Raw genomic sequence first — 12,773 nt, 5'->3', positions numbered from 1 at the left:
CGCCGCTCCTGGAGGGAGCCGTGTTGTCGTGGTCCCCCCTGCCTCCCGCCACACCTGCTCCTAGAGGCGTCTGGACCCTGGGCCAGGACCCCGCGTTTCCCAGACGCAGTCGGGTGACCGCTAGTGGACTTCCTTGTGCAGGAGCCAGTAGCAGGAGGTCACCTGTCCCCACCGAAAGCATCGGACACCTTCCTGGTCGTGAGGGGCCACCTCACTCCGGGTAACGGTAACGGACGAGAGCATGGAGAAGACAGAAGAATGGGAATAAAAGGTGGCTTGGAAAATTTAGAATCTTTAAAAAAGCACAACAGTTGTTTAAGATGGAAGTGGCCGTGACCTAATTTTTATTTCGATCTGGCCTTGGTTGAAAAAGGTGCTCACCAGCCTCCCTTCTTGTTCAGCCTCTGAGCGGGGTGCAGGCGGGGGCCTGGAGGGACTCATGGGGTGCAGGCGGGGGCCTGGAGGGGACTCGTGGGGTGCAGGCGGGGGCCTGGAGTGGACTCGTGGGGTGCAGGCGGGGGCCTGGAGGGGACTGTGCAGAGGCACATCTCGTAGGCCTGTGCCATTCCAGAAGGCCCTGTCATGACCAGGAGCAGCTCGTTTTGAGCCCGGCTGCCCGTGGGCATCGCCCCAGGGACTGAACGCACAGGCGTTGGGGTTCCTCCCCCGGAAGTTCCAGGCCTGGCATCTGGATTTTAAAAGCTTCCTGGATGATTCTGCTGTGCAGTTAAATCAAGAACCACCGAGCAGCTGGTTTCACTGGGCTGCGTTTCCTGAGTCTCGCGCTTCGCTCGAGGCACAGCCGGCGTTCAGTCACTTTGTGGTGCAGCTGGATGCCTTCATTCCCGAATCCTATTTGCCCCTGTGCCTTCCAAATGCAGGACCCTACTGTTAAATTAGAGGATTTAAGTAAGTAGGAGAGGTGGCTCTTGTCTTCGAGAGCTTGTAAAAAGATAAAAATACCAAAATAATTGTAATGGGAACCACTACAAGCTAAATGTCATTAAAGTGAATCATGCAAATTATGGTAATTGCGAGAAGAAGGGGCAGATTGCGTTTAATTCGAGGGGCTCTGGAGAGGCTTTGGGCAGGTGGCATTTGAGCTGAGTCTGAGGGCTTGGCCTGCAGGGGTGGCCGGGACACCAGTGGGGGCAGGGGCGGGGGGGGGCTTAACGAGCACAGGTAGACGTGGGAGCGAGGGCAGGAGTTTCAGGGACCAGGCTGGGGCAGAGCCCGGCCTGGCGGCGAAGGCCGAGGGGGGCACCGAGGAGGGCCGGGGCCAGCAGTGAGAGAGTTTTAAGCCCTCTTTAGCAGTGGGCTGGGAGTTGTTCAGAATTCTCCTTCACTATGTTTGCCAAGCAGATGTACATACATTTTGATGAAGTTCGAGGAATGACTCTTCTGTAACAATATTGCCTGAATCGGGTATGTATGTTCTAATTGGGCGTATGTATTATAATTTTTAAAAACTGCTCAGATCCAACTAAACTCACAGCTGGAAAGGGCAGGCAGCCTGTCTGCTGAGTCCCGCTGGGTGAGCGGACAGGCATAGAGGCCCTCCGAGCTGCCCGAAGGAGCTGGGGCTTAAATAAAACCGAGTCTAGAACCTTAGAGAAAAACTAGTTCCGAAGATCGTTCAGCAAATATTTGTTAAGCCGTTCAGCATGGAGTTCAAAATCTTACGAGGCCGTGTCGACCTGTGCTTTACCGACAGTGGAGGAAGCCTTGGGGTGTCTCCTTCCCTCGGAACCGACGTTTGCTGAACGGCGTTTCAGTGCTTTCTGTGTGCCGAGTTCTGCTGGGAGCCGTTTCCGTGACTCTGGTGCTGCGATTATCCGCCTCGTGTTTTCCTTTTCTGGAATTAAGGGGGTTTAGAATATTAAAAGCTCATCATTTGTGATATCTCGTTTAAAGACTGGCTTAGAATGTTTACCTACTCTTCCACGTGGAAATCGATTAAGCCGCTCGGCTAAACATCCGTATTTCCGAGGTATAGAATGCTTGAGCATTGTTGTTTTACTTGAAATGAGATGGAAAGAATACAGTTGTTGTTAATTTCACATATTTCTCTCTTTCCGGTTTTTGTCCCCCCCCCCCACTCTGAAAGTGCGACAAACATAGGAATAATAAACCAAAGCAAGCGGCGTCTCAGCCACGTTTAAACCGCCGGTGCCACCGTCACCTCGGTCGAAAGTAGCTAAGTTCAGGCAGCATTTTAACGCTCGAGGAACACTAGTTGGGACACCAGGGTCGTTTGCACGCGAGCGAGCTCGTCGGGAAGGCAGCAAGGGGCGTGCCGGGCAGAGCCGGCCTCCCCTTCCCCGCTCCCCCGGGGCCACCTGCTGGCCGTCCACCTGCCGAGGCAGACTCAGCCGCGTCCCCTTTCCCAGAGTAAACCGGCATGTGCGTCCCTAGCAGCCACACCTGTCCTGAGGCCGAGGGCCGCGGTTCGTCCTGGAATTTGTTTCTGGTGTGTCTGAGCACAGGGCTAACGCGCTGGCTGTCACGGTAGGGGCCGGGAGGCTGCGAGCAAGGTCACGTCCGTCTCCTTTCTTTTCTCTGCGTAAAAGAACTTTTCCTCTGACATTCGATTGCGGTGAAGACGTTTTTCCTTGGTTAGTTATTACGACCCTTGAGTTTTGGTTTTCTGTTGCAGCGTGCGCCCTGCCGGAGGCACGAACGCGTCCACGCCCTTTGCCTCGGAGCAGCTTGACTCACTCACCTATTGGTGGTGCGTGAACATTTAGTTAACCCCGTGCAGACTGTAGACTTAGTAACCCCCGGAGCAACCGTAGAAGTCGCAGCATTTCCTGTCATTCCTGCTGCTTTGGATGTGGCGTTTGTCCGGACGCCGTCTGGGTTCGCTGTAGTGGGAGATGTTACCGTTAAAAGCAGAAGGCCTGTCAGGGCGAGAGGCAACATGCATGTCTCTGAGATCAGAGAGTCGCCCTTCAGGAAGCGCCGGGTCAGGCAGGAGCCCAATAGCTTTGGGGAAACAGAGGCAGGGGGTGTTGGCGAGAAAGGGGAGGGGACGATGACATCCAGAGAGGGAAGGCATTTTCCCCATGTTGGTCATTTTTATTGCTGAGAGCATATTTTTCAGTGTATGCACACACACGTGTGTGTGTGTGTGTATGTGTGTACACACACGCATATATACAAATTACCTTCACAATATTGGGAATCGATGAATAAGGCAAATTCATACAACTATGTTTAGAAGACTTGCCTGCACTATTTTTCTGAGCAATTAATTATGCGTAGTTCATGGAGTCACTTTTTTTTTGTCTTTTTAAAAAATTTTTTATAACATTTTGTTTTTTTACGTTCCCCTCCCCCTGCCCCCTCGCACCTGGTAACCACTAGCCCCTTGTCCAGGTCCCCGAGTCTCTGTTTATTTGTCCTGTTCATTCGTTGCTTTTAGGTTTATATCGCACAGATAAGCGACATCATGTGGTTTTCAAAATAATTCGCTTCGTACGATTATTTCACGGTCCATCCAGGTTCTCGCAAGTGGCAGGGCCGCGTCTCCTTGTGGCTGAGTCGTGCCGCGCTGGGCACACGTACCACAGCTTTCGCCAGTCCCCTCGCGTAGGATGCTCCGGCCACCGAGGGAAGGCGTTGCTGTCGGCGCAGAAAAGGCAGCAGGGATGCCGATTCCAGGCGCGTCTCAGCGTCCAGCCTCGCAGTCACGCCTGCTTCCCGTCGTCCGCGGACACAGTTCTTGGGGGCAGCGTTGCCGCGGGCCGAGTCCAGGGGCTGCTTGCCCCGCCGTCGCCTCCCGAAGGTCGGAGGCGGCAGGCGTGTGAGGCCGCGGCTCTGCGGTCCGTCGCCCAGCCCGGCGGCTTCGTGTGCGCCGCTTCCGACCGAGGTGCTTCCTGGGACGCACCGTGACAGTCATCAGAGGGCAACACCGACGAGTGAGGAGAAGCCGCGTGGGCTCTTCGTTGTCAGGCGACCTATCCGGGGTCCCTCGCTCCTGGTCCGGCCTGCGCCACGTCGGGGGAAAGTGGGTTTCTAGGTGCCTTCGGCTGCGTTCGAGCAGAGGACGGCTCGACCGCCACGTTGCTCTGGGGGCCGACGTCTTCTGCAGCTTCCGGAGCGTCCTCACCTGCAGGCTCAGAGGCCTTTGCGCATCTTAAAATGTCGAGCCACACTTCGAACCGTGCACAACGAAATTTTAACACAGGGAACTTTTTCCTGTAACAGACACAGTGCTGAGCGCGGTTCGAAGAACGGGCCCGGGCCCGGCTCTGCGGCAGCGCCCGGGAGCCGGGGCTGTCGCAGAGCCGTGCGGCGTCGGCGGGCGCTGCGTGTGGAGCCCGGAGGGAGTAACAGCAGCAGATCCCGCCTCGTTCCCCGAGGATGCGGCCAGGAGGAGTTCCGTCGTCCGATGCGACTCGGGCCAGGGGAGGCCCTTCCGGCATGGCCGCTCCCGCCAAAGGGAGCGTGTTCCTGCAGAACGGGCGCCGTCCCCGGCATCGAATGTCCTCGACTGTGTGCGTGGCTGGTCAGACATTCTGACCCTTGAACAGGTTTAAAGGTGGCGCCCGATGCCGGGTTGTCTTCCCAGTCAGAACCTAAGGGGAAAAGGAAACCAGAATGGTGTGGTGAGCGCGCGGCCTCAGGCGATTTCCGAGATAGAAAGGAACCCAGAAGGAGAAAAGGAAGGGCAAGGCCCCAGCCGGCCCGGAATCTCGGGTCAGGTGTGCCCAGCAGGTATCGCCTGGCTCACCTCCTAGAAATCTCACGTTTTTAAATCCTCTGTTGGCTGAGCAGCCAGTTAGGTGCGAGAGCTTTCTTTAAAATGGGAACATGAATCCAAGAATTAACAGCTTTACACTTGGTCACACGGATTACTTAAGAGTACCTGAAATTTCAGGAGGGGTCAGGGAGGAAGGGAGAGATAAATGTTTTAATTTTGCTTACGAAGGTATGATTTACCAAATTGCTGTAGGTGATACGTAGTTTAGGGGAAAGAAATTTCCGAGATTAAAGGGCTTTTACCTCAGGTACCTGTTTTTATAGGTTTTTCCCTTTTTGTTTCAACCGTTATAAATTAAGTCAGTTTTTAACTTTTATGGTTCATACTTCTTATGTCCTATCAAAGAAACTTTTTCCTCCATCACAGTTTTGAAGATTAAAAAACATTTTCATCTGTAAGTTCTGTTGTTTTAGCCCTTACGTTAAATCTGTGACCCGTTTTGAGTTAAATCATGTACATGAAGTAAAGCAGTAGGAAAGGTTCATTTTTCCCTCCCCCGTGGGTATCAGTCACTCCGGCATCATTTGTTGAAGACGGCTCTTCCTCCCCCATCGAAGTACTGTGACATCTTTGTCTGAAATCATTTGACCACATACACATAGCATGGTTTTTATTGTGAAAAATGAATTTTACATTTTATGCCTTTGAAGGCAACTCAGGGTCCTGCAGTATGATAATGCAGATTCATTTTCATACTCTGGTGAATTATTTTTTAATTAAAAAACCCATCACAGAGATATGAAAAGTAATTAAAATAAACGACCCTGGGCGGGATCCGGGACTGGAGGGGAAAATGCTGTGAAGTAACTAATAGATCAGGTGACAAGGTTGGAGCCGGCGTGATAGACGGGGAAAGTTGTGTTAATGTAAGTTTATGAAGTTGACAGTTGTGTGGTGGTCACATAAGGGGATGTCTCTGTTTAATAGATACACACCGAAGAATTTAGCAGTGAAGCGGGTGACGTATATGATTTTAACTCTCAAATGAGTCCCAAAAAAGGTGTGTGCGTGTGTATGTGTGTGTGTGCATTTACATGTGTGTGTATGTGTACGCACATGTGTAAGCACATGTGCACGTGCGTATGTGTGCACAGGTGCATGTGTATGTGTGTGCACAGAAGAGAATCAATGAGTTTGCCACGATAATCCAAACGTTAATAATGCAGATGTTAGAAGTCGGGAAATCTGAGCGAAGGGCACACCGCTTTTGCTGCCTTGAAATTATAACCCAATAAAAGCCTTTTCCTGTTCATAAAAAAACCAACACCCATTGCATCAACTCGTGGGCTTAATATTTGCGTTTTCCAAGAAGTGGAATTTAGATGTATTAAAATAGCCGTTAACAGTGATTGTGTGTGTGTGTGTGTGAAGCCAGGTTACAGGGCTTACGCTCGTTCGAGACGTGAGTAGACATTTACTTGGGCAGCGAATGGCCGTTCCGTGTGTGGTCGGTTTCTTTCCGTCTGAGCGGTTCTCGGCGGAGGCCGCGTGAGGCCCCGTCGCTCCTGTGCTCGCCTCCTTGCGTTTGCCCTTTGGCTTTCCCGCCTGGCGAGGCTTGGCCCCGCTCAGGGACCCGTCGTGGTCCCCGGACAAACCGGCGTTGTCTGGCGCCAGCCACCTGGCTGGGCGGATGCGCAGCTGGGCAGCTGGCCGTCAGCCCCGCCCGCTGCCTCGGTCAGTGTGGGCGGCGCGGGTCTCCGCGGAGCGCTGGACCTCCGTGCCCGGTCGCTGCCCTCCTCGGGGCCCTCGCACGGCCGGGACGTCGTCGTCCTTGCTGGCGGGCGTGGGGCAGACTTCGTCCTCTGGGTCAGCTCGTCGGAACGGGGAGAGGACGCGATCGTCCTGGGGACGGGGCAGGGGCTTCGAAACGCCTTTGACGCCCCGGCCCCGCTCAGAAGCCGGAGGGATGGAGCCGTGCCGCGGCCGCTGGCGCTTCAGCGGTGAGCCGAAGGGCCGTGAGCCAGACTTTCCAGACGTGTTCTGACGAGGTCACGTGCGCTGTGCGTTCTGCCCGCGTCTGAACTCCAGCCCTGGCCTGTTCGGCGTGTTCTCTTGCCGGGCTCCGCGGCGACCCTCCTCACCGAGTTCGAGGGGCGCGGCGTCTGCGTCGAGGGGACGGGTCGCCCTTAACTCCAGGCAGCACCATGGGGATGCGCGAGCCTGGCCGTGCTTTACCAAGTCCTGTGTGTGTTGGGTCTGTTTGCTGCCACAACGAAACCCACAGCAAAAAGCCTGTCACCCGCCAGGGGCAGGCGATTGGTTCTCGGGCAGAAACGGGACAGAATCGGGGGTGGGGAGCACCCCAGCGTCTCAGCGGACTCGGCTCGGGGACGTGTGCGTCTCTGGTCCCGCGTGAGGCTCCGACACTCCCGGACACGCCGTTCGGCCCGCGCTCGCCTCCCCTCGCTGCCCTCCCCTGCCTCTCGCCCCGAGCCCGCGACATGGCTCCCTGAGTCCTCTGCCTCCCCCGGGGTCCTCCCCGTGGCCAGGGCTGTCGGGGGTCAGGCCAGCGGCCTCGCCCGCGTCTGCGCCCTCGCGCCGCAGAGCGGTGGGCACACCGTGTCCAGAAACGTGCGCGGGCCATGCAGGCGGCGCGGCTGCTCGGGGCTCCCGCTGGCTCACGCTCGCCTCGCAGGGACGCGGCCCCGCCGCCCTCACCCGCGTCCCGCATGCGCGTCCGGAACCAGGGCTGAGCCCGAGCTCCGCGGTTCTGTGACCGCAGCCGGGGCCGATGGCCCCTGACGCCGACGGGGACCACACAGCTGTTCCCGAGACATTTCTGCACTAGGTGGCAGTGTGCGACCGTGCTTAGCCGTGACATCGGTCCGGGACAGGATGCTGCTTGGAATATCTTCGGTTTGCAATTCGTCAGTGAGCGGTGGGTGCCCGTGGGCTCTGTGTGGGGCGGGGTCAGTCGGAGGTCGCCCCTCAAGGCAAAGCCACGCCCACAGCCTCAGGGAGCTCACGGGTTTGCGCGCGTTGGGACCCGCGGCGGGCCGGCCACACGTGATCCTGGTGGCGGGAGCTTCGCCGGGCGCCTTGCCGCGTGGGTTTATTCTTAGACGTTCTCCATGAGGAGGGCCTACCCCTCGAGGGGCCGCAGGCCGCACAGTGTCGTTCCGTCCCCGTGGAGGGCTGGGGGCAGAGGGGACGGCCCGCACCGGTCTGGGGCAAGGCTCCGGGCCACCCCCGCGTCCCTCCCACCAAGTGGCCCGTGGAAGGCCGAGCTCAGGGCCGCCCCTCATCCCGGCCCGGAGGCCACGTCCCTCAGGAGTAGGTGACACGTAAAAACCGTGAGTTCGCTCTGGTGGCCGCCTGCTGATGGCTTCTCCTGGCTTGTCCCCGCCGAGGCATTGACACTTTCTGCCCCCGACAGTTCTCTTCAGCCCGGCCACTGAGAGCTTGTTCGCGCCGACCAGCGGTCAGCCGACAGGGCACGGAGAGGGGTGCTCTCCACAGACGCCGGGGGCGGCATCCCGGGGCTCCCCCCGGGCTTGGCTCTGCCTGTGTGACGCCGGGTCTGAGCGGGTGCCGGGAGCCCGCGGGGGAGGATGTGCCCCCCTTGCCCTGGGCACGCAGGGCCGGGAGGGCTCGTCCGCCTCCTGCAGCCTGTATGCCCGGGGGCCTGGAGGTGCGTGTCCCCACGGGTCCCCCAGACTCGGCGAGGGTCTGCAGACAGCTGGTCTGGGAGGAGACCCGACAGGGTCGCCGCGGGGTCACCGAGGGGTCAGGGAGAGCGGGCTCAGGGCTGCCGTGAAGCGGGCTGGCTCCATGAGGGCCACTCCGTTTTCTTTCCTTCCACGCAGTTTTCTCGAATGACGCTCTCTGTAAGAGAGTTAAGTCAGGACACCTTAAATTCATTCTCGTTGTCCTAACTGAGATGATGTAGCCTGAAAGAATACAGCTTTTATTTCCATCAAAATCCGGTAAGAGACTCACTGGAGTCGCCCCCTGCATCCCTCTCCCACACGAGGCTTCTGCCCTGGCCGCCTGGCAGGACCCGAGGGTGGCGGAGGGGCCTGGGCGGCAAGGACGCCCCCCGGAGACCTCCTCCTGGCAGCCTCGCTCGCCCCTCGGCCAGCGCCGCCCTCCGACAGGCTCGGCTGGTGGCTGGGAGACTCGCTTTTCCTCCGCGATTATTAAGGCAGAACATACCCAGCGTTAACCTGGCCTGAGGGCTTTGTCGTAACGAGTCGGTTTGCCGATTTATGCTGTTGGCCTTGGCCTCCCGGTCCCCGCGAGGCCCCTGCGGGGCTCAGGGGAGACCGTGGGGCAGTCGCTTTGCGATTCACTCGGTTGTAACTGGGGAATAGTACGAGAGGAGGACCCGGCGGCAAAGGGAGGAAGTGCGGCGTGCGCTTTGCCTCGGTGGCCGTCTCGGTGCCGAGCCGCGTCCCTCACACGGCGCCCGGGCCGCGGGGCCGGCGCGGGCCGACTCACCAGGGGACACCCCTCTGCCTTGTGTCTTTCAGAACGTCGTTCTTTCGGGAGGCTCCACGATGTTCAGGGACTTCGGGCGTCGACTCCAGAGAGACTTGAAGAGGGTGGTGGACGCCCGGCTGCGACTCAGCGAGGAGCTCAGCGGCGGCCGCATAAAGGTGGGGGCCGGGGCGGGGCGCGCGGGGCTCCCCGGCCTGAAGGGCGTGGTCGGGGGCTCGCGGCCCGGCCCGTTCCACGCGCGTCGGTGACGCGGACGGAGCCGCAGTGCAGCAGCACCCCACGCCCCCCCGGCCCCCCCGGCTCCCCCAACCCCCCCAGCCCCGCCAGCTGCGGTTTCTGTCGTGCCGAGAGGGGCCAGGCGTGGGGCGCGGTGACCGGAGTCCGGCACCTTCTCCCGGCGCGGCTCCCCACGTCCTCATCAGACCAGATACCTGGCGTTTGTGGGCACGTGCAGCACGTCCCTCCGAGCCGGCGGCTCCTCGCCCGCTGCTGGCCTCGCGTGGGCTTCCGAGGGGAGTGACCGTTGCTGCAGGGCGAGGCGGGTGGCCGTGTCCTCGGCGGCGGAGTCACGCGGCTGCGGAGCGTAGCGTTGGGGCACTCAGTGTTGTGCGGAATTACCTCGACAGCGCCAGACACTGGGTTGCTTGGTGAAAAGCAGGTCGACGGGCGCGTTGCCGGGTGCAGCCCGTGCTGGAATGCCTTCAGTGCCAGGGGAGGCGGGGCCCCTCTCCCCGGCGTGGGGCGCCCTCTGCGCCACCGTGGCTGGGCACAGGGTGGCGGCAGGAGCCACCGAGAGCCTGCTCCGATCAGAGGCGGCGTGTGGCCCACGTCCCCACAGCAGGACCCGGGCGGGGCCCGCGCCGTCCAGGCGGGAGGGGCCCCCCCACGCTGGTCGGTGCTCGGGTGGGATGGGCCCGCCCCCCCCGCAACCCGGCCGCCGGCGGCAGGTGCACCCCGTGCCCTCAGCGCCCCTCTGCTTTGCAGCCGAAGCCGGTGGAGGTGCAGGTGATCACGCACCACATGCAGCGCTACGCCGTGTGGTTCGGGGGCTCCATGCTCGCCTCGACCGTAAGTGCCCCCCGCTCCCGCGTGTCGTGAGCGTGTGAACGCGGTCGCGTGAAGCGCTGTGCGTTCTGCTCACGTGTGGCTCTGGACAGGGGCACGTCTAATTCCATGAGGGATGAAAAGTAGAATCGTTTAAGTCGCCCAGCGGATTGGCAAGTATCCGTGCTAATTTGGGGTCACGGATAATGTGGATCAGTGAAACCCAGAAGGAGCCTAAAACACCTTGCCTTCATCATTAATTCTAGTGACTTTCCCAAGTAGTTACTGCCTTTTCTCCTCAAATTTATGGCTAGATAACAAATTGCTAATTTAGGGCGATCGCATAGTTGGTCCTAAACAGAAGCTGAATAGATTTTCAAAAAAGTGAAATAAAGCCTCGTTTCGTAGTCCAGGCCCTTGACGGGGCTGGCACGGCCGGACGGCGGGGGGCTGGACGCGGCCGGGGCTGGCAGGGGGGTTTCTCGTCGCGGGGGACGGGGGGACGGGGGAGGGGGCCGGCTCCTCTTCCCGCCTGGAGCGTTGACGTGCCTCTCCCGCTTGTCGCCCCCAGCCGGAGTTCTTCCAGGTGTGTCACACCAAGAAGGACTACGAGGAGTACGGCCCCAGCATCTGCCGCCACAACCCCGTCTTCGGGGTCATGTCCTAGCGTCCGCCTGGCGGCCCCGATCCAGCGGCGTGGCGTGGTGAGCGCATGCCCTTCCGACCCCGGAGGAGACCCCGGCTCGCGTGCCCAGCGGCGCCTGGTGTGGGGTCGGGGGCGGGTGTCGCCGGGGCGTGAGGCACCACCACAGCCCGTTCAGGAAAAGCCGTCCGCGCCCGCCGCCCGGGCCCCTCCCGCTCCCCAGCCCCGGGCTTCGAGTGGACGAGCACCATTCCGAAGGGCGGGGACTGCGACTGTAGAAATTGCTGGAAGAGAAACGCAGAGCACGGTGCAGAACAGACCCCCCCACCCCCGGGGAGACTGGGCGGGCAGCCGCTTTCCTCCTGCCCGTTTCTGTAAATAAAGCGCTGTGAACTTGAAATACAAGTCGATGTTTGTATTTCCTGTCGTTTTGTATCCGATGGTGTTTGGTGCCCCCGCTGGCCCTGAGCACGAGCAGGTGTTGGGGTCACCGGGCGCTGTGGTAAACGTTTCCCGTTTTCATCGGGCGTGTGCCGGCAGGTTTGGAGGCACAAGCAGCGTGAACGGCGACTTTGCTGCCCCGCGGGGTCCGGGAATGGCCGCACCGTGTGGGGTGGCTCAGTGTCCCGGCACGGAGCAGTGTCGCGCGAACCCTCGGGAGCTTTCGCGGAAGGCGCCCGTTTGCCGTCGGTGAGTGCTGGGGAGACGTGACCTTGCGCCTTGCGTGGCTAAAGTAAGAGCGGCCGCCTCCTCACCACGCTTGCCCTCGTGCGTGGCGGGCCTGTTTTCCTCCTTCGCGCCTACGCTTTTAGAGAGTGCCGAGATTTGTTTCACGCCGGAGGAGGAGTTGATGGTCAACACCAGGTTCCTGGAGGGAACTCTCCTAGGGCGTCGTGGCCCGCCGTCCTCCGGCCTCGGACCAGCTGCGGGCGGGGCGTGCCGTGCCCGCGGTTTCCAGGTCCCTTCCCAGGCTCACACCGTGACCAGAAGCCCTCAGAAAATCCCGATGTTTGCTGAGTGGGCCGCCGGCTTGAAAGGTGATTTGCCGAATGAAGTGGTTTAGTTTTATTCCGTTTTCCACGATACTTAACGTTACTTTTTAAACCGGTGCTCATGGCGTTTCTCCAAGGCGTGAAGGGTGTTTTGCCCTCTGAGCACCGGCCTCGCCCGGGAAGCCTGGGTTTCATCGCGCAGGCCGAGGAGCAGGCGGGGCCCCCCGGCCGGCTGCCCGCGGGGCGAGGTGGCATCTGGGCTTCCCACGCGGTCCCTGCCGCTCTCCGAGTCTCAGCACCCCTGGGGCCTCGGCCCCCGCTGGACGGTCTCCGTCCTCGGTCCAACGGCGCAGTGTCTCCGCGCCCGCTCTGGGCTTCGCCGCTCCTCGGGGTCGCCGGGCCGTCGGGCTCCCCGCGGTCCTGCCGCCTCGTTCCACACCTCCTTCCCTTCGCGCCCTGGCCGCGCCCGCCCGAGGGTGCTTTGCCGCGTGCACCTCTGTGCTCCGTGCGCCCCCCCTTCTTTTTTCCGCTGGGCCCGGTGCCCGGTCAGCGGGTGCGTTCTCCCCACAGCCCAGAACGATGCCGGCCGCGGGCCTCGGAGGCAGCCTGCTCGCTCTCCGATCCGGGCGGCTCCTCTGGTCTCCCGGGGCCACACGTCCAGTTTTACCCGCACCGGTTAAGGGAGAACGAGTGTCACCTGCTCCCAGACCACAGGACTGGTGAAGCTTCCCTCGTCCTCGTTTGGGGCAAGGGTATCTTCGTGATTGAACTTACGTTTGCCAAGCTACAGGAGCTCGATCAGAGCGTTTGGTTTGGAACAAAGCTGGCCACTGGGCCTGCAGGCCGAGACCTCCTGGGAGGGGGCTCACCACAGGCCGAGTTCAGCTGT

The 12,773-nt window shown here is 60.2% G+C and overlaps 1 protein-coding gene across 5 annotated transcripts in view; it reads left to right on the top strand.

Moving 5' to 3' along the window:
- ACTR3B (actin related protein 3B) overlaps nucleotides 1–11,297 on the top strand; it is a 42,757-nt gene extending 31,460 nt beyond the window's left edge. For all 5 annotated transcript variants that reach the window (XM_016163945.2, XM_016163949.2, XM_036230621.1 and 2 more), the window contains 3 exons: nucleotides 9,238–9,363; nucleotides 10,190–10,273; nucleotides 10,821–11,297. In XM_016163945.2, the coding sequence (XP_016019431.1) occupies nucleotides 9,238–9,363; nucleotides 10,190–10,273; nucleotides 10,821–10,916 (306 nt within the window). In that variant the 3' untranslated portion in view covers nucleotides 10,917–11,297. The remainder of the gene's footprint in view (nucleotides 1–9,237; nucleotides 9,364–10,189; nucleotides 10,274–10,820) is intronic.
- Nucleotides 11,298–12,773: the final 1,476 nt, after the last annotated feature.

Source organism: Rousettus aegyptiacus, unplaced genomic scaffold, assembly GCF_014176215.1.
Source record: "Rousettus aegyptiacus isolate mRouAeg1 unplaced genomic scaffold, mRouAeg1.p scaffold_m13_p_13, whole genome shotgun sequence".
Classification (NCBI taxonomy): Eukaryota; Metazoa; Chordata; class Mammalia; order Chiroptera; family Pteropodidae; genus Rousettus; species Rousettus aegyptiacus.
This window is presented reverse-complemented; position numbering and strand designations above follow the sequence as displayed.